We start from the raw sequence: 21,975 nt of genomic DNA on the forward strand, positions 1-21,975 counted from the left end.
ATCCTGAACATGTGCTTGATGTGAACGCACCTTATTCACAAATTCAACCACAAGTTTGATACCCTTACGCCTATATCTCTTTATCAATTCGAAGTCCTCTATTATCTCAAAAAAAAATTGTCTCGCTGCAGCCATTTTCTGATTCTTTGTGAATAGGTCTTACTGAGTTAGGAGTCCTCTCGAGGACTTTTAAGCTCTCTTAGACTTGGGTTCTACTTTTGGGCCCATAATACTTTGTGAATTGCTCTAATTTAAATCAATTAGGAGTCCAACATTTAAGACTGACACGCCCATTATTCTTAAGGGTTTCTCCTAAATCAGCCACTAACCCTAACTATTAACCCTACGATTCTTTGGGAATACGGCCCCTGGCCTAGCCCCGTACTCATCCCTCTAGCCCTTAACTCATCCCTACATCCCTTAACTCATCCAGGTTGCCCATAACTCCTCCCTCTAGCCTTTACCCATCAATGTAGCCCTTAACTCAGCCCTCTAACATTAACTCATCCCTGTAGCCCTTAACTCATCCCTCTAGCCTTTACCCATCAATTTAGCCCTTAACTCATCCCTCTAGCCTTTACTCATCAATGTAGCCCTTAACTCATCCCTCTAGCCTTTACCCATCAATGTAGCCCTTAACTCATCCCTCCGGCCCTTAGCTCATCCCTCATCCACCCCAGAGGAAGTGTAGGGGCCTCCGGGGCCCTGGGCCCCAGAGGGTCTCTGCCCCAGGAGCTCAGACCTCTTTTTTCTAGGACTTCTTCTTCCATTTCACTGTTGTGTACACCACATCACAGTCGGCCCCTTCTCCCAGTCCAACAGCCCCTTCTCCCAGTCCAACAGCCCCTTCTCCCAGTCCAACAGCCCCTTCTCCCAGTCCAACAGCCCCTTCTCCCAGTCCAACAGCCCCTTCTCCCAGTCCAACAGCCCCTTCTCCCAGTCCAACAGCCTCTTCTCCCAGTCCAGCAGCCTCTTCTCCCAGTCCAGCAGCCTCTTCTCCTGCTCCAACAGGATCCTGTCTCGGTCCGACCGTGTTCATCAGTGTATCAATGTTAGCATAGATGTCCTCCCCACTTCTGAAGAACACCTGAGTGAGATATATATATTATATATATATATATATATATATATATATATATATAAAAAATATATATATATATATATGGATTTACTGATTGGGATGTCAAAAAGACATCCCACACACACACACACACACACACACACACACACACACACACACACACACACACACACACACACACACACACACACACAAAGACACACATTTTTCCACATTTGACTTATTTCATGGGAGCTCAGACTTATGGGAGCTCAACTCCTACTGTCTCACATGTAACTCACACCCTGGTTACCCGGGTTAAAAACGGTTACGTTTAGGGTGACCTTGGGACAGAGATAGGGTTAGGGTTACCTGTATAAACATAGGGTCGGGTTAGGGTAACCCATTTACAGATAAGGCTAGGGTTACCTTGGTAAACATAGGGTTAGGGTAACCTGTTTACCGATAAGGTTATGGTTACACTGCTAACGATAGGGTTAGGGTAACCTGTTTACAGATAAGGTTAGGGTGACCGTGGGAAAAAGATGGGGTTAGGATTATCTGGGTAAACATATGGTCGGTTTAGGGTAACCTGTTTACAGATAAGGTTATGGTTACCTTGCTAATGATAGGGTTAGGGTAACCTGTTTACAGATAAGGTTAGGCTTACCTTGGTAAAGATAGTGTTAGGGTTAGCCGGTTACAGATTGTTTTCAGATAGGGTATCCTGGGTATAAATAAGGGGAGGGTTACCTGGGAGTTCCCTTGGTTGGGTGGAGCTTTGCTGAGTAGGCCATCACTGCCAAGTCTTGTTCGGTTGGCCATTTTCCAAGCTCTGGAATGTTAACAGTTGGGAAGAAGAAGAAGAAGAAGAAGAAGAAGAGGATGGAGAAGAAGAAGCTGACCATTTTTGATTGACATCGTGATTAGCTGAATTGATCCCACTGCCAGACAGGGAAAGTGGTTTCAATTCAGATGATGAACTCGGTGGGATTGTAAGCTAAATATTCAATAATGAGAATAATTAAATAATCAGTGAGGAAATGGACATTCATACGAACAATGGCTAGCAGTCCACGTACCTTACGGCACACACTGCTGCAAACAGCAGACCCGCGGCTAGCACTGCAGTAGCAGCTATCCAGGGCAGTTGGTCTGAGTGTGAAAAGGTGGCATCAGGAATTTGTGATTTGACCAATCAATGCATATTAAGAATCCCTTGTGCTTATTAGTCGTCAAAAGCCATTAAAAAAAAAATCACAAAAGGAAATTTCTTACCAACCTACCAATTGTTGCAGTCCATCAGGGAGGTGACCTGGGGGTTGATCTACCCGTCCTATATTTTGTTTATTACCTCATTTTCAAGAACCATGATCTATGATGCACAAGTCACTCCCTAAATTTTTTTCTTACACGGCCTAAAATGTATTTTTTTGCTTTTAGGTCTTACTGCGGCTTTTGAAACAGTAGACCATGTGATTTTATTGAAAGTCTTAGGCATTGGGTTGGCTTATCAGGTGCAGCCACAGATTTGTTTTCTATTTTCTCCTTATGTTATCCTTTCTATTAGGAACTTTTGCGTGGCCATTGGTTACTTTAGTTCCTCAACCTTCCATTAACTATGGAATGCCTCAAGGCTCAGTCCTTGGCCCTTTTATATTTTCCATATTTTACCGCTAGGTCAAATCGTTCATCAGAACATCAGTTTCTATAAATATGCAGACTACTGCCGGACCAATTTATTGTTTCACAACAATAAAACGCAAACACAACTGGTCAAAGTACAACACAGAATATTTTAAGTTGTTGTGTATTTAAAACTTTCTTCCGCTAAACTCAGATCAATTGGAAGCCATTACCATAGGGGCAGGCCAGAGAGCACTTCTCCTCACGGTATCCTGTTGTATCATACCCCACTGCAGAAATGTTGGTGTCATAATTTCTAACTTTAACCACAAGATAATATCAGTCTTTGAATTGTGTTTCTGCAGTGTCGTTTTATCTATAAAATTAGATTGTTTTTATCCCGTTAAAATCTTGACACTGTTATCAACGCTCTCATCTCTTCTTGCTTAGACTACTTTAACTCGTTGTATTACTGTCCCTCTCATTACAGCGTCTACAAACTTGAGCTTTTTTTCTTATTTCAAATATCTCCCAATTCATCTTGCTTGTCATTATTACTTTATCGATTCTACTTTTAGTAATTTGTCTTGTTTGTATGACCATGTAAATTACTTTGTAACTTTGAAAAGTGCTATATAAATAAACATAATTATTATAATTATTATCATACATCATCTGTACACTACATCACTCCTATTTGTGATGGGAGTGTCCAGAAGTGACTCTATTTTTAAAGACCTTGTAATGACTGATCAGCCTCACAGCTGGTGGTGCAATAGGGTCCCTTTATCTCCCTGAGGACAGACCTGTCAGGGTTGGCTGTGTCTCCAGGTGGGGGACAGGAAGCTCCTGGCTGGTGTTCCCGGCAGCGTTGGAGCTGTGGCAGGTCAAGGCTGTCAGACCAGCAGGGGCCCTCATTGTGAGGGAGCTCCTCAACGTGGCGTTCTCCAGGTTGACCTGGCTAACAGACACGTCTTCAGAACCAAACACCAGTTTCCCATCCAACCACCACTCCAGAGACGGTGATGGTCTGCCCACGCTGTAGCAGGAACATCGCACCCAGGCTGCAATTCTGCTGCAGCCTGAAGAGGGCAGGATCCTGGGAGGAGCTGTGGATACAGGGAAGGGGGAGGACAACATCAAGAGAGAATTTGGAGAAGTCATTTTACTTCCGGTTGAACAAAAACCATTGTTATCACTACATCACCAAACTCAGGGTTGTTCCTGGTTTTGAGTCAATCTTACTTTGAATGTCGACCTTACAATAAGCTGTCAGGGTGAACAGAAAAGCAAAGCAAAAACTGAAATGAATAGATAAGAAACGTTAAGGTTTGAATAAAATAACCTTACGATTGCTGAATGGTTTTGAGTCAATCTTACTTTGAATTATTGATCAACACACTGCTTTGTCTTCTGTCTTAGATCGAGAAAACCTTTAGATACATCACCAAGCTCAGGGTGGCTTCCTGTTTTGAATCAACTTACTTTGAATGTCAATCTTGTAGACATTAGACTTTTCTGTGCCAAAGTCATTCCAGACCTCACAAAAGAAAACGTTATTGGCGTTCCACAGCTGGATGGACAGAGAAGATCCAGTCCCGATCTTAAGGATGTGTTCTCCGTGTATTCGGTCCCAGGTGACCTCGCTGACAGCAGGGTTAGCATGACTGGTGCAGGTCAGGTTGAGGCAGCCTCCCTCTCTGGCTGGAAGACACGGGCTGCCGACAGCAGAGGTGTTCCTGGGGGCGTCTGAGAGAGAACCCACCAATCAGAGCCTAGCCCTCAGCTCCGCTGTCATGTTGGTTAGATGTTGTGAATTTAACAAAACTGTTCTGAATACAATAAAATAAAGTAAATTAATTGAAAATCAGGAGAAGCATCAAAAGTTCTTGTTGATCAACCCACTGCTTTGTCTTCTAAGATCAAGGAGAAAAAAAAGGTATATTACAGAGAAGATCAATATAAAAAGTAAACAAATAATAAAATGTACTCTTCATTGAAAAGGTAGTACATTGACTCACATGAGATACTGAGTTGGTAAGTTGACGTCACAGTTTTGTTCCCAGATGGTGTGTAGTAGGCTGCAGTGCAGGAGACATTGTTTCCATGGTGGAGGTGGGAGGCGTTGAAGGTCAGAGTGGAGGTCACGGTATCGTTCTGCTGGAGCTGGGTGCTGAGCCCCAGGGCGGGGGTCCACATCACAGTGGGGGGGTGGGTGTCACAGTAGGATGGGGCAGAGCACCCCAGCTCCACAGGAGTCCCCTCCACCACCGGCTCCTTGGGGGGGGTCAAACGAGGTGCATCAGGGAGCCCTGGGTACCAAACCAATTAAGAGCGGTTACTATGGAGACCCAAGCATAATCTGAACCACAGTGAGACCAATAGGACTTGTGATACATGTTTGTTTCAGGCGGACAGACATTGCACTTACCCTTGATCTGGATGGTCACTGGGTATTCTGAAAAATCATATCCTAATGGCTTTCCACAGTCAATTCTAAAATAATATTGAACATTGTCTTCAAGTACGTTATTTAATGTTGTAGTACAGTTGTACGCTGTTAGATTTCCCTTGAATGTTTTACTGATAGTTATTTTGTCTTTTTTTTTCCATGTTAGTATGCATCCAGGATGTAGCTTGTCTTCAAACCCGTCTCTCACGGTGAAGGAACAAGGAACGGTAACACAGGATCCACTGAGTGTCGTCACACTTGCTGGCACTAGGGCCTCAAATTCTGCAGCGTTGCACCCAGCACCTTTAAAACAAGAGGTTGACAAATCCAAAGGCTCAATCGATGCACAAACTGACAAAATATTTAAATGCAACATTGAACTTCCTACCAAAACAAGATAATATATCCTACTATTAATATTAATTAGTAATATTAGTCACTAAGTTATTAGTTATTTATTATTATTATTAATATCATCATTTATTATGTTTGATTTGGATGGTGCCTTTCAAAATTTGAAGTCCTAAATGTAAAGTTAAAGTCACTGAGTAATTAAAAAATATTAGCAGAGTACAACCGGGATTGACAGATGAACACAAAGAGAACTACAGGTACTTACAGAGGATAACAGTGAGTACTACAAGTATTGACAGAGGACTGCAGAGGGTACTACAAGTATTAAGAGAGTACTACAGAGGGTACTACAGGTATTAAGGGAGTACTAGAGAGGGTACTACAGGTATTAAGGGAGTACTAGAGAGGGTACTACAGGTATTAAGAGAGTACTATCGGTATTAACAGATGACAAAAGAAAGAACTAGTTCTCCAGGTATTATTATAGTACTACAGAGGGTAAAAACAGAGTATCAAAGGTATTAGAGAGTGTACTACAGAGATAACTTCAGTGCTACAGGTATTAATATAGTACCTATTAAAGGTAACATCAGAGAGGGTTGAGATGTTTACCTTGCAGGAGACTACAGAGCAGAAATACTCTCCAGGATCCAGTCATGTTCTCCTCCAGAACTTCATCAGGAGAAATACAAAAATCTCATTAACTTCTGTACTACACTTAATATCATACTACACTTAAGGTATTCAGTACTACACTAATAATAGTAAGACATTATTAAATGCTATAGAAATGTCTGTTTCAAAATAACAGTAAATCTACCACTTTTACTAATTAAACTAATTTTCCATCATATAATACCAATATTCAAAGAAGAACAATGATAATAACCATGCATATGTGATGTATTACCTTTAAAGGTAACATTTGGACATATTCAACTCTTGAGAAGTTTAGACAGGGATATAAACAGGACATCAAAAGATAACATCCTTACATTAACTAAAACAGGTATTGCTTGAATAAAACCAAAATTAATATATATCAGTACATGTAAACAGTTATTATGTTCCTTTGTTCTATCAACCAGACACAGAGTTGACTTACGTGATAGAGGTGAAGGACTTGATATGAAGTTCCTGAAGAGTAAAAGCTTCACTTCATCTTTCTCTCTACGCCGTGGTGAGGTGAATGAATGAGGAACTTATTAAAATGTACATGAGCAGAGACATAACTTAGAGCTGAGCCAACATACCGGAAGAATATATATTTAGAGATTAAAGGTTCAACAAAACCATTATCAACCAATATTAGTACTGCACTGTATGACTGTTGATTAGTTAATACTCTTTATACTGTTAATTGCTGTTAATAATGTTAACGCTGTTTATGCAGCTAATACTGTTCTCTATCAATACTATTGATACTGGTCTCTGTTAATACTGTTACTATTGTAAACACTGTTAAAGCCGTTCACACTGTTCACTGGTAATACTGTTGATACTGACTTCTATTCATTTTGTTAATAATGTTAACACTGTTCATGCGGTTCTCTGATGATACTTTTCTCTGTTAACACTGTTGATACTGTTCTGTTAATCTCGTTGATACAGTTCTCTGTTAATTCTTCTCACTGTTGATACTGTTGATAATGTTCTTTGTTAATACTGTTAATACTGTTGATACTGTTCTGTTAATACTGTGTTTAGACCCGGCTCTAGGCCATAATAAACTATTGGAGAGGGTGATGATTGAAAGAGTAAACTTAACATAATTGAATGAAGGACGACCACTAAATTGAAGTAATGACATGTGTAGATCAGCAGCATCAGTAACACAGTAAGTGGATGATGGATATATGTTATGTAGTGGTGTAGAGTCGACAAAGCAGGGTAATGGAACAGAAACGGGAAGTTGAGCAGCCTGCACAACGGAAAGCGAGTGCACTGGGGTCGAGGGCTTGAAGACTGCGTCATTCAAAATGGCAGCTTCTGAGATCACATGACACAGGTGCTTCCACCTCTCCGTAATGAGCCACTGGCTCCTCCCACGACCTCCAACACATGAGCAGGGGACCCGCCCCCAGTCTCCTCGAGCCACGGGGTCGGCAGAACTGTTAGTACTGCTCTGTTAATACTGTTGATACTAATCACTGTTAATACTGCTCTGTTGATACTAATCTGTTAATACTGTTGCCTGTTAATAGTTAATTCTAATCTGTTACTGTTCACTGTTAAGACAGTTTATGCTAATCTCTGTTTACACTGTTCCCTGTTAATACTAATCACTGTTGATACTATACTATACTTAATACTGCTCTGTTGCTATCATTCTCTGTTACTCCTGTTGATCCTGCTGTTTTTACTGCCTGTAGCAAATGTCCATGTTATACTGTACCTAGGTGACTGCCCCACCCCACCTAGGTGACTTATTTTGAGCTCCTTCAGACAAAGGATGTACGAATGGTGTTAGAAATATGGTTTATTGCACAACTGTGATAATGAACATGGGTGTTAGGGTATGGTACACAGAAAGCTAGTGTGACTCAAGTGCAAAGCAGGATAAGTTTTAAGGTATTTATTCCTCAGACAAATAAAGTTCCAAATCCAATAAAGCTCAGAAGATCAAAAAACAAACTCAGTCCAAAAATTCCAAAAAGCAAAAAACACAAGAACCCAGTCCCAGAATCCAAAAAAGGCAAAGCACATTGACAATAAATCCAAGGGGTAATCCAAAAGGCAGGGTAAACAGACAGGCAAAGGTTGGCAACAAGATCAATCCAGAAATAGCGAACAAATCAACAGGGTAATCCCAAACTCAGAGTAGAAAAACAGTCCAGGGTCAAAGTACAAGAAGGCAACTTGCAAATACTGTTCAAGACTAAGGATTACTCACGGGGGTTCAGTGAAGACTCAACAGAGACAGAGTGGAAAGATCAGGCTGTGATCATACAGTAAGACAAAATGGCAGAACAAATCACATGACTAATTAACCGGGGGAAGGTGAGTCTGCTTAACAAGAGACATAATAAGATGGAAAAAACACAGAGAACAGAAAGTCAGAATTGGCGACATCTAGTGGTCTATAACAAAAGTCTGACATAGTGAGAAAGGGTGCTTCGCTGCCATCCAGGAGATCTCCCCGAGTGCGAGTGGAGACGGCTGGTTTAACCTGTGCACACTGATTACTGAATGTGCAACAGGTGTGCAGCCTCACCCAGCCCCAGAGTCCAATCAGGCTCCCCCAGTTTAAAGCCTACCGTTCACTTCCGAAAATGTTTTCTGTCGATAAGGTCATCTGTTAACAAGTTAGTACGTTTATATGCACAGCTTAATTTGATTAAAGCTAGTGCTACTATGGTCCTCAATTGGACAACTGCAATTGTCCGATTAAACATGGCGTCGAAAAAATCGGTTCATTGGCCGAAGCATGTCGTATACGATAGGTGGCACCGTACCTATAGGGGTGTCGAGATGATGCCTCATGAAACGTCAAAGACTCCCAGCCGGATGAACCACCAAAGTAGTTCGACCTCAAAGCTTCAAATGAGTACGCTAGAGACACCTAGTGGTGATACTAATTTACTACCTCGTTGATGACCAACCTTTAGAAAAACATTAACTTTTAATTCAGTCTTTTCTTGGGTGAGATCTAAGCATAGTTTGTAGTGAATGCATGTCGATGATGATACACTTATAGGGGGTCGCTACATTGGTACGGCTTCCACCATCTTATGCGCAACCTTTTTAAATAAATCGCCGTTTCTCGTTTTCCGATGGCGACAATAACACGACTACCATCTCCTTCTACTTCAGGCTCACAGCCACCAGAAAAGATCTTGAGCATGGGCAGAAAATTAAATCAAATTCCAATCAGATTAACCGTAAACATTAATAATCTAGGGGTCTTAATCCGACGACTAAGGTGTAAACATGCATTTTAATAATCCAATCAGTTGGACTAACCCAATAATTCAGTTTTCTTTAGTTTCATGTAAACAACTGTTTATATTGTTCTCTCTTGATACTGTAAATACTGCTTTTGGTTCATTCTAACCAGGGAGACTGCAGGGCCCCAAGCTATGCTAATGGTTACCTAGGACTTTGTTAATAGGGACACTGGTCATTGTTGGTTCTAGGCAGTAGGGGGGCCTAGGCAAGACTTTCTTTAGGGCAGCACCTTACCTTGCCTTGAGCTGAGAACTGTGACTTTTCTTTTTAAACTTAACACTGCAAATGTTTAAAAAAGATAGTTACACATTTTAATTAACATTGCTATAAAACCTAGTAGAAACTTGACATGTTTATTTTGCCGACAGGATAGAATAACAACTAATACATTTATGAATTTCTATCGATTTGCTGTCATGTTTCACACAATGTCGTTTTTACACTGAAAAAGTATATATTGCATTAAATTCACTACTGACAACTACAAGCATTCTCTGCCTGGGCTATGAATTCAAATCACCACCAGAGGGCAGAATAACCCCTTCAGAATGGATCTGGAATTGAATTGGCATAGCGGGTCCACACAATTGCATATTGAGCCAGTGGCGGCTCCTGAAAAAAAATCTCATGTGGGGCTATTTTTCTTATAATGATTGAGGTGACCCATTCAATGGGTGCATTAAGCAAGACAGTATTAATTTGTTGTTGGATGATTAACTCATACAGAGATCATTCTTGTGTCCACTAGATTGCAACTCCATCTAAAAAAAATGGTGTAGCTCCACAGTTAATTATTTATATGAATCTTATGTTGCATGATGAAAACTAGCTAAACAGGAGAAAATATGTCCGGAAACAACATAAAGACAGGGGAAGCATATTAAGTCTAGTTGACTTACCGTGAAAGCTTACAAAAGTAAAATAAGTTATCAAAGTGGTACAAAGAAATACAATCATTTCACGTTCCTCAACATTGCACAAACAATGTATTTTCAGACACAAATGAAATACGAAATGAGCTGAAAATACGACATCTTGGTATTTGTTCGGATTGGGATCAAGAGCTTTCATAACCTTTACGACATTTCAAAGGTAGTGCAGTCAAAGTATCTTGGATTTGCTGGAATTGAGTGGCAATGTTCACCCTCTCAATAGCCGCAAATCTCCCCTCAATGTGTCCCACCAGTCGATACCCGGGCAGCGCTGTCTGCCGTGCGGCCGTCAGGGTGGAAGAGGAGGCGGGGGAGCAGAACACTGCGTTAGCTTCTTCACAGCCTGCTAGACAGCTCTTTATCTCATACTAATATGTTAGGGTTAGGGTTATCCTCGGGTGTGTGACATCCTCCACTTAGTATGAACCTGTTTAATCTTGTTTGGTCTTGGAGGTCCTGTTTTTTTTTAATGCCAATTTGTCTGAATTTGATCGCAGACTAAAAGGAACTTCTTTCAAAGACACAACAAAATTGCACCGGAGATTCTGGTGAGCGAAAAACTGTTTCTTAAGTAAAATCATTATTAGCATGTAATTAACACCGATTATTTTTCAAAGCTAGAACGATTATTATTAAATAAAAAAAATAAAAAGAGGCAGGCAGGTCGGCGCCCCAGCGCCCTCTATGGACGAGCCGCCACTGCTGTAAAGTAATCAAAATATCAGAAACATACAGTATGACTAACAGTGTTGCCAGTTACCTTGAAAAGTAATCAGATTACTGACTAGTTACTCCTTAAAAAAGTAACTTAGTTACTCTACTGATTACATGATTTTAAAAGTAACTAAGTAAGATTACAAATTACTTTATTAGTTACATTTAGCTGCGACAACACCCCCTGCCACCTCAAAATAAAAAATTACAACCAGTTTTGCCAATTCTAACTCCCTCCCCCCGTCAACAATGTTCTTCCCCCGCTCCAGCGCAACACACACACAAACACGCACGCAGCACCGTGCGACTAATTCCGCCGCTATAACAACTGGTTGCGCGGACTCTGGAGAGTCAAGGAAGACACTCGCCTCTGATAGATTGAAGTCTTTGGAGACTTACGCTTCACACGCACACACACTCTCACACAAATAGGGAGACAGACGGACAGACACACACACAGCACCCCATCGCTCTCAACGCCAATCGGTGATCCGGTAAAAAAATAGTAACGCACAGTGACTTTGATGAGTAATTTTAATTTTATTACTGGTTTGGAAATAGTAACGCGTTAGATTACTCGTTACTGAAAAAAGTGGTCTGACGTAAGGGGGTGTCATTCTTAGTTCACTCTTGTTGATTGGGGGTGCTAGTGACGTCTTTGGGGGTTATTCTGGCTCAGCCTGTGGCCAGCAGCTGCCATGCCTCAGTCTTCTCGGAGGCCAGCAGGCGCAGGCTGGGCCAGGGGGAGAGCTCACTGTTAACACTGACACACAGCGCTGCCAGGAAACACAGTAACGCGTTACGCATTACTGGCATCACTGATGACTTATGACTTGCTTATCAATAATAATCATATTTTAAAAGTTAAACCAATCTATAGAATAATAATAATCATAGTCATATAAAAAATATTCGAATGGAAACCTATTCACAACCTTTTTTTAAACTCTGATTTACTAGACATCTGGGGCCGTATTCACAAAGCTTTTTATCTTACCGCTAGGAGTGCTCCTAACTTGCTCTAAAAGTTTTTACGTAGGAGTTTTACTTAAAGTAATTCACAAAGCCGCTGAGACCTACTCATACTAAGGATAAATCAACAAGAGTGAACTAAGAATGACAGCCCCTTACGTCGATTCTCGGGCAAAAGTTTAGCGGTCAGTATGGTGATTGGTTGTTGAGTGCAGGCGGTCTCGGTGAAACTCATCCGAAACATCCTGTTACATACGCTACAATGAAGTCCTATCAAATAGTTATGGACAGTGCAGTTAGCAGAATACACACATGATGACACTTTTGTGCAGACCACGATAATGCAATGTATGCACGTTAAAGAGAGAGAACACAAACAATAAAAACACGCAAATTGCATTATATCAAGGAGGTAATTAAAAGCACCATGCAAACTTCATCCATTGAGCATATATCCAGAACTCAAACACTTTAAAATCAGCCCATACTGCTGTTCAAGTCCTCCTCTCATGATGAAAGAAAGCGAAGCCTAAGACATGAAACTCAAACGAAAGCCCAACTGGTAACAGGACCAATTGCTACTGAGCTGATTACAAACTTAATACAATATATTAATAAGAATGATTATAGATTCATTTGTAACATTTCCCCTGTTAAGTGTTAATATGTGATTGCACCCTTACTCCATGAACTGTGGTAGTAGGGTACCAGTATAATCCTGTTGACAATGTGTTACATGTTTTACGGTAACGTGATGATGTCACTGCGCTCTAGCAGATGAGTGCGTCAAGTCAAGCTAGAGCGATGTTGTTGAATGACTGAGCGGCATCCAGTCGTGTATTCTGTAGGCTCTTCTGAACGGTGAATAAATATGCCATAAGGCTGAAGTGAATACTATTCGTTCTACGTATACTCCACCACGCCAGCGACAAAGGGTCACCACTCGATCTAAGCTTTACAGCCCCGTGTGTTTTAACCATCACTGATGTTGCGATTGTTGACGTTAAGGAAGGCCGCTTCCCCATACGCTACACTCTTTACACACGTGAACTCTTTAGCTCTTGGGCATGGTTTATGATATATTTTCTCAATACCATTTATACATGTTAGGCTCGGCCGAGCTCTCTTAGAACTGCATTATACATCCTGAACATGTGCTTGATGTGAACGCACCTTCATTTACATATGCAAGCCTGCATCCTTACACAGCTCCCCACAGTGGTTCAATAATCTGTGGACTTGGGTACAGAATCAACACTATATATATACATATATATACAACAACTGAGGACATATTTATACGTTTCCCTTAACAGCGATATTCCTAAATCGTCAGCATTGCAAAGTTGCATTTTCCCTGTTGCTAAATGTCGAGGTGTTATTCACAAATTCAACCACAAGTTTGATACCCTTACGCCTATATCTCTTTATCAATTCGAAGTCCTCTATTATCTCAAAAAATAATTGTCTCGCTGCAGCCATTTTTTGATTCTTTGTGAATAGGTCTTACTGAGTTAGGAGTCCTCTCGAGGACTTTTAAGCTCTCCTAGACTTGGGTTCTACTTTTGGGCCCATAATACTTTGTGAATTGCTCTAATTTAAATCAATTAGGAGTCCAACATTTAAGACTGACACGCCCATTATTCTTAAGGGTTTCTCCTAAATCAGCCACTAACCCTAACTTTTAACCCTACGATTCTTTGGGAATACGGCCCCTGGCCTAGCCCCGAACTCATCCCTCTAGCCCTTAACTCATCCCTACATCCCTTAACTCATCCAGGTAGCCCATAACTCCTCCCTCTAGCCTTTACCCATCAATGTAGCCCTTAACTCAGCCCTCTAACATTAACTCATCCCTGTAGCCCTTAACTCATCCCTCTAGCCTTTACCCATCAATGTAGCCCTTAACTCATCCCTCTAGCCTTTACTTATCAATGTAGCCCTTAACTCATCCCTCTAGCCTTTACCCATCAATGTAGCCCTTAACTCATCCCTCCGGCCCTTAGCTCATCCCTCATCCACCCCAGAGGAAGTGTAGGGGCCTCCGGGGCCCTGGGCCCCAGAGGGTCTCTGCCCCAGGAGCTCAGACCTCTTTTTTCTAGGACTTCTTCTTCCATTTCACTGTTGTGTACACCACATCACAGTCGGCCCCTTCTCCCAGTCCAACAGCCCCTTCTCCCAGTCCAACAGCCCCTTCTCCCAGTCCCACAGCCCCTTCTCCCAGTCCAACAGCCCCTTCTCCCAGTCCAGCAGCCTCTTCTCCTGCTCCAACAGGATCCTGTCTCGGTCCGACCGTGTTCATCAGTGTATCAATGTTAGCATAGATGTCCTCCCCACTTCTGAAGAACACCTGAGTGAGATATATATATTATATATATATATATATATATATATATATATAAAAAAAAAATATATACATATATATATATGGATTTACTGATTGGGATGTCAAAAAGACATCCCACACACACACACACACACACACACACACACACACACACACACACACACACACACACACACACACACACAAAGACACACATTTTTCCACATTTGACTTATTTCATGGGAGCTCAGACTTATGGGAGCTCAACTCCTACTGTCTCACATGTAACTCACACCCTGGTTACCCGGGTTAAAAACGGTTACGTTTAGGGTGACCTTGGGACAGAGATAGGGTTAGGGTTACCTGTATAAACATAGGGTCGGGTTAGGGTAACCCATTTACAGATAAGGTTAGGGTTACCTTGGTAAACATAGGGTTAGGGTAACCTGTTTACCGATAAGGTTATGGTTACACTGCTAACGATAGGGCTAGGGTAACCTGTTTACAGGTAAAGTTAGGTTGACCGTGGGAAAAAGATGGGGTTAGGATTATCTGGGTAAACATATGGTCGGTTTAGGGTAACCTGTTTACAGATAAGGTTATGGTTACCTTGCTAATGATAGGGTAAGGGTAACCTGTTTACAGATAAGGTTAGGGTTACCTTGGTAAAGATAGTGTTAGGGTCAGCCGGCTACAGATTGTTTTCAGATAGGGTATCCTGGGTATAAATAAGGGGAGGGTTACCTGGGAGTTCCTTTGGTTGGGTGGAGCTTTGTTGATTAGAGCATCACTGCCAAGTCTTGCTCGGGTCGCCATCTTCCAAGCTCTGGAATGTTAACAGGGGAAGAAGAAGAAGAAGAAGAAGAAGAAGAAGAAGAAGAAGAAGAAGAAGAAGAAGAAGAAGAAGAAGAAGAAGAGGATGGAGAAGAAGAAGCTGACCATTTTTGATTGACATTGTGGTTAGCTGAATTGATCCCACTGCCAGACAGGGAAAGTGGTTTCAATTCAGATGATGAACTCGGTGTGCCTGTAAACTAAATATTGAATAATGAGAATAATTAAATAATCAGTGAAGAAATGGACATTCGTACAAACAATGGCTATCAGTCCACGTACCTCACGGCACACACTGTTGCAAACAGCAGACCCGCGGCTAGCACTGCAGTAGCAGCTATCCAGGGCAGTTGGTCTGAGTGTGAAAAGGTGGCACCAGGAATTTGTGATTTGACCAATCAAGGAGGTGACCTGGGAGTTGATCTACCCATCCGTTATTTTGTTTATTACCTCATTTTCATGAACCATGATCTATGATGCACAAGTCACTCCCTCAATTTTTTCTTACACGGCCTAATATGTGTTTTTTTGCTTTTAGACCTTACTGCTGCTTTTGAATCAGTAGACCATGTGATTTTATTGAACGTCTTAGGCATTGGGTTGGCTTATCAGGTGAAGCCTCAGATTTGTTTTCTATTTTATCCTTATGTTATCCTTTCTATTAGGAACTTTTGCGTGGCCATTGGTTACTTTAGTTCCCCAACCTTCCATTAACTATGGAATGCCTCAAGGCTCAGTCCTTGGCCCTTTTATATTCTCCAAATATTTTTAACAGCTAGGTCAAATCCTTCATCAGCAATTCAGTTTCTATTCATATGCAGACTACTGCCAGCCCAATTTCTTGTTTGACTACAATAAAACGCAACACAACTGGTCAGAATACAACACAGAATATTTTAAGTTGTTGTCTATCCAAAACTTTCTTCCGCTAAACTTAGATCAGTTGGATGCCATTACCATAGGGGCAGGCCAGAGAGCACTTCCTGGTATCCAATCATGGTATCCTGTTGCATCATACCCCAATGTCATCTTTTCTAACAACTTTTTCAACAAGATAATATCAGTCTTTGAATTGTGTTTCTGCAGTGTCGTATTATCTATAAAATTAGATTGTTTTTATCCCGTTAAAATCTTGACACTGTTATCAACACTCTCATCGCTTCTTGCTTAGACTACTGTAACTCGTTGTATTACTGTCCCTCTCATTACAGCGTCTACAAACTTGAGCTTTTTTTCTTATTTCAAATATCTCCTAATTCATCTTGCTTGTCATTATTACTTTATTGATTCTACTTTTAGTAATTTGTTTTGTTTGTATGACCATGTAAATTACTTTGTAACTTTGAAAAGTGCTATATAAATAAATATAATTATTATAATTATTATCATACATCATCTGTAGTCTACATCACTCCTATTTGTGATGGGAGTATTTTTAAAGACCTTGTAATGACTGATCAGCTAGTGTTGCAATAGGGTCCCTTTATCTCCCTGAGGTCAGACCTGTCAGGTATTGCTGTGTATCCAGGCGGGGGACAGGAATCTCCTGGCTGGTGTTCCCGGCAGCGTTGGAGCTGTGGCAGGTCAAGGCTGTCAGACCAGCAGGGGCCCTCATTGTGAGGGAGCTCCTCAACGTGGCGTTCTCCAGGTTGACCTGGCTAACAGACACGTCTTCAGAACCCAACACCAGTTCCCCATCCAACCGCCACTCCAGAGACGGTGATGGTCTGCCCACGCTGTCGCAGGAACATCGCACCCAGGCTGCAATTCTGCTGCAGCCTGAAGAGGGCAGGATCCTGGGAGGAGCTGTGAATACAGGGAAGGGGGAAGACAACATCAAGAGAGAATTTGGAGAAGTCATCTTACTTCCGGTTTAACAAAAGCCATTGTTATCACTACAGCACCAAACTCAGGGTTGTTCCTGGTTTTGAGTCAATCTTACTTTGAATGTCGACCTTACAATAAGCTGTCAGGGTGAACAGAAAAGCAAAGCAAAAACTGAAATGAATAGATAAGAAACGTTAAGGTTTGAATAAAATAACCTTACAATTGCTCAATGGTTTTGAGTCAATCTTACTTTGACTTATTGATCAACACACTGCTTTGTCTTCTGTCTTAGATCGAGGAAAGCTTTAGATACATCACCAAGCTCAGGGTGGTTTCCTGTTTTGAATCAACTTACTTTGAATGTCGACCTTGTAGACATTAGACTTTTCTGTGCCAAAGTCATTCCGGACCTCACAGAAGAAAACGTCATTGGCGTTCCACAGCTGGATGGACAGAGAAGATCCATTCCCGATCTTAGGGATGTGTTCTCCGTGCATTCGGTACCAGGTGACCTCGCTGACAGCAGGGTTAGCATGACTGGAGCAGGTCAGGTTGAGGCAGCCTCCCTCTCTGGCTGGAAGACATCGGCTGCCGACAGCAGAGGGGTTCCTGGGGGCATCTGAGAGAGAACCCACCAATCAGAGCCTAGCCCTCAGCTCCGGTGTCATGTTGGTCAGATGTTGTGAATTTAACAAAACTTCATCAGGAGAAATACAAAAATATCTGCATCTCATCATTAAATCTATAGAGGACATTATCTGCTGTACTCCCCTAAATATCCTACTACACTTAAGGTATTCAGTACTACACTCATTATAGTAAGCCACTGTAAACTGCTATAGAAATATCTGTTTCAAAATACAAGTAAATCTACCATTGCCACCATGACTATTTATATCATTTTCAAACATATAATACCATTATAAAAGAAAAAAAATGATAATAACCCTGCTCATGAGAATTAATTGGACATGCTCAATCCTTGAGAGGTTTAGATACAGATATATATAGTAAAATAAAAGATAAAACGTGGTGGTTGTCTGCCCATCACTACATCACTAAACTCAGACTTGTTCCTGTTTTTAGTCAATCTAACTTTGAATGTTGATCTCACAATAAGCAGTCAAAGTGAACAAAAAAGCAGAACAAAAACTGAAATTAGTACATAAGAAACATATTTAGGTTTGAATAAAATAACCTTTTCATTTGCTCAATTGTTTTGAGTCAATCTTACTTTGAATTATTGATCAACACACTGCTTTGTCTTCTGTCTTAGATCGAAGAAACCTTTAGATACATCACCAAGCTCAGGGTGGTTTCCTGTTTTGAATCAGCTTACTTTTAATGTCGACCTTGTAGACATCAGACTTTTCCGTGCCAATGCCATTCCTGGCCTCACATAAGAAAACGTAATTGGCGTTCCACAGCTGGACGGACAGAGAAGATCCAGTCCCGATCTTAAGGATGTGTTTTCCGTGTATTCGGTACCAGGTGACCTCGCTGACAGCAGGGTTAGCATGACTGGTGCAGGTCAGGTTGAGGCAGCCTCCCTCTCCGGCTGGAAGACACGGGCTGCCGACAGCAGAGGTGTTCCTGGGGGCATCTGAGAGAGAACCCACCAATCAGAGCCTAGCCCTCAGCTCCGGTGTCATGTTGGTCAGATGTTGTGAATTTAACAAAACTGTTCTGAATACAATAAAATATAGTAAATTAAATGAAAAGCAGGAGGAGCGTCAAAAGTTGTTGTTTATCAACCCACTGCTTTGTCTTCTAAGATCAAGGAAAAAAAGGTATATTTACCAAGAAGATTAATTTTAAAAAGTAAACAAATATTAAAATGTACTCTTCATTGAAAAGGTAGTACATTGACTCACATGAGATACTGAGATGGTATTTTGTAGACGTCACAGGTTTGTTCCCAGATGGTATGTAGTAGGCCGCAGTGCAGGAGACATTGTTTCCATGGTGGAGGTGGGAGGCGTTGAAGGTCAGAGTGGAGGTCACGGTATCGTTCTGCTGGAGCTGGGTGCTGAGCCCCAGGGCGGGGGTCCACGTCACAGTGGGGGGGTGGGTGTCACAGTAGGACGGGGCAGAGCACCCCAGCTCCACAGGAGTCCCCTCCACCACCGGCTCCTTGGGGGGGGTCAAACGAGGTGCATCAGGGAGCCCTGGGTACCAAACCAATTTAGAGCGGTTACTATGGAGACCCAAGCATTACCAGCATTCAGCATCATCTGAACCACAGTAAGACCAATAGGACTTGTGAGAGATGTTTGTTTGAGACGGACACACATTGCACTTACCCTTGATCTCGATGGTCACTGGCTGTTCTGAAAACTCGTATTTGAATCGGTTATTTTCTTCTTCTTTTAAACATTCTATTCTAAGCTTATATGAAATCTCTTCATGTACGTTATTGAATGTTGTAGTACAGTTGTACTCTGTTAGGATTCCTCCGAACCCTGCAGTTATAGGTTTAAAAGTTATAGGTTTATCAACTTTTAACCATGTGACTTCACATCCAGAATTTAGCTGGACTTCATACGTTTTCTTCACGGTGAATGAACAAGGAACGGTAACACAGGATCCACTGAGTGTCGTCACTTTTGCTGCCATTCGGACCTCGTAATCTACAGTGTTGCTCACCGCACCTTTAAAAAAAGAGGTTGACAAATCCAAAGGCTCAATCGATGCAAAAACTGACAAAATATTTTAATGCAACATTGAATTTCCTAACAAAACAAGATAATGTATCCTACTATTGTTATTAGTTAGTAATATTAGTTGCTAAGTTATCAGTTATATTATAATTATCATCATTATTATAATAATAATAATAATTATCATTATTATTATTATTATCATTATTATTATTATTATTATTATTATTATTATTATTATTATTATTATTATTATTATTATTATTATCATTTATTTTGTCTGATTTGGATGGTACATTTCAAAATTCGAGGTTTAAAATCTTAAATTTAACTAAGTAATCCCGGATTAATTAAAAAGTATTAGCAGAGTACTACCGGTATTGAGAGAGGACCACAGAGAGAACTACAGGAATTTACAGAGGATTACAGTGAATACTACAGATATTAACAGAGGTTTACAGTGGGTACTACAAGTATTAACAGAGGACTACAGAGGGTACTACTGGTATTAAGAGAGTAATATAGGTATTAACAGAGCAAGTACTACAGGTATCATCAGAGTACTACAGAGAGTACTTCAGTGCTACAGGTATTAAGATAGTACCCACTACAGGTATCAACTGAGAGGGTTGAGATGTTTACCTTGCAGGAGACAACAGAGCAGGAATAGTCTCCAGGATCCAGTCATGTTCTCCTCCAGGACTTCATCAGGAGAAATACAAAAATCTCATTAACTTCTGTATTACACTTAATATCGTACCACACTAAAGGTATTCAGTACTACACTAATTATAGTAAGACATTGTAAACTGCTAAAGAAATGTCTATTTCAAAATATCAGTAAATCTTCCACTTTCACCCTAACTAATTAAACTAATTTCCAATCATATAATACCAATATTCAAAATAGAACAATGATAATAACCATGCATATGTGATGTATTACCTTTAAAGATAACATTTGGACATGTTCAACTCTTGAGAAGTTTAGACAGAGATATAAACGGAAAACAAAAGATAACACCCTTACATTAACTAAAACAGGTATTGCTTGAATAAAAATGTAATAATATACATCAATACATGTAATAGACATTAGACGTGTACAACAGTAAATATGTTCTTTTGTTCTATCAACCAGACATAGAGTTGACTTACGTGATAGAGTGAAGAACGACTCAATATGAAGTTCCTGAAGAGTAAAAGCTTTACTTCATCTTTCTCTCTACGCCTTTGTGAGATGAGTGAATGAGGAACTTATTAAAATGTACATGAGCAGAGAGATAACCTAGAGCTGAGCCAACATACAGGAAGAATATATAGTTGTAGGAGCCATGTGAGACCTTTTTGAGTATTCAGTTTGATATTTTAGTTTGTGTGACAAAATTATTATTAGTGAACTTATTTGTATTGAATTGTCCCAAATTAGGAAATTGTAAATTGTTTCTGAGTGTGTGCCCCCTATAGGTAAGGCACTAATTGTCTATAGCATAAAGGTGTGCCAGGCCAAGGAGAGTGGAGAGTTCCGGCCTGCGAATACCATTATTGACCGTGAGCAGAACGTGCCTACAGGACATGAACCTGTCATGAACCTGACGGGACCGTGGCGAGGAAACGCAACTGAGCTGAACCAACAAACAAAGAAACAAAGACAAAACTTCAATGCTTTAATTTACATCTGTTAGAAATAAACAAAGTCAAGTGCATTATAGCCACGTCTCATGGACTCTACTTTCACGCGTTCAACAAGGCAAACACCGGAACTCACAAGAAGTGGTAAAACAATTGACAAGTTTTAGCCATTACAATAGTCAATAATGACGCAACTTTGGACCTTTTGATGGATCATTACTGGATATAATTGCATTACCCTTGGAACAAGCCAACCCTTGGATTACTACGAACCTTTCACTGAGAAGCAGCAGCGCGCCATGCGCAACAAACAAACCAATCAATTAACTTGATCGGAGGTATGTTCGCTTCCCATTTGAATGCAATGTACTATGAATGGACTATACTTTTGAAACCTTGTTTGTGCACATTTTGAACCCAAGAAACACAAGTATTTTTGGTTAGAAACCCGACGTTTATAGTTTGACTTAACGTCGGGGAATTGAAGCCATATCGTGCATGGACAAACGCAATTTACGCATACAGAGCACGATAGAAAGGCTTTTTGTTGAAATTCTGGGTTTGATGAAGTTGATGAACAGTTTTTGTGAGAACGAATGAAAATTGTATTGATATAAGATGACGGATCCCGTGAAGGA

General features: G+C 40.8%; 1 protein-coding gene across 1 annotated transcript; it reads right to left on the reverse strand.

Annotated features, from left to right (window-relative positions):
* Positions 1-561: 561 nt before the first annotated feature.
* LOC115545348 (sialic acid-binding Ig-like lectin 5) lies at positions 562-20,943 on the reverse strand. The gene is made up of 10 exons (XM_030358394.1): positions 20,864-20,943; positions 20,348-20,407; positions 19,349-19,696; positions 18,920-19,213; positions 18,385-18,648; positions 17,401-17,664; positions 3,493-3,795; positions 2,143-2,215; positions 1,814-1,895; positions 562-1,087 (listed from the first exon to the last, which is right to left on the reverse strand). Exons 2-10 carry the CDS (start codon positions 20,391-20,393, stop codon positions 752-754), a joined length of 2,010 nt encoding a protein of 669 aa, XP_030214254.1. The 5' UTR covers positions 20,394-20,407; positions 20,864-20,943; the 3' UTR covers positions 562-751.
* Positions 20,944-21,975: the final 1,032 nt, after the last annotated feature.

Source organism: Gadus morhua, chromosome 6, assembly GCF_902167405.1.
Source record: "Gadus morhua chromosome 6, gadMor3.0, whole genome shotgun sequence".
In the NCBI taxonomy this organism is placed as follows: domain Eukaryota; kingdom Metazoa; phylum Chordata; class Actinopteri; order Gadiformes; family Gadidae; genus Gadus; species Gadus morhua.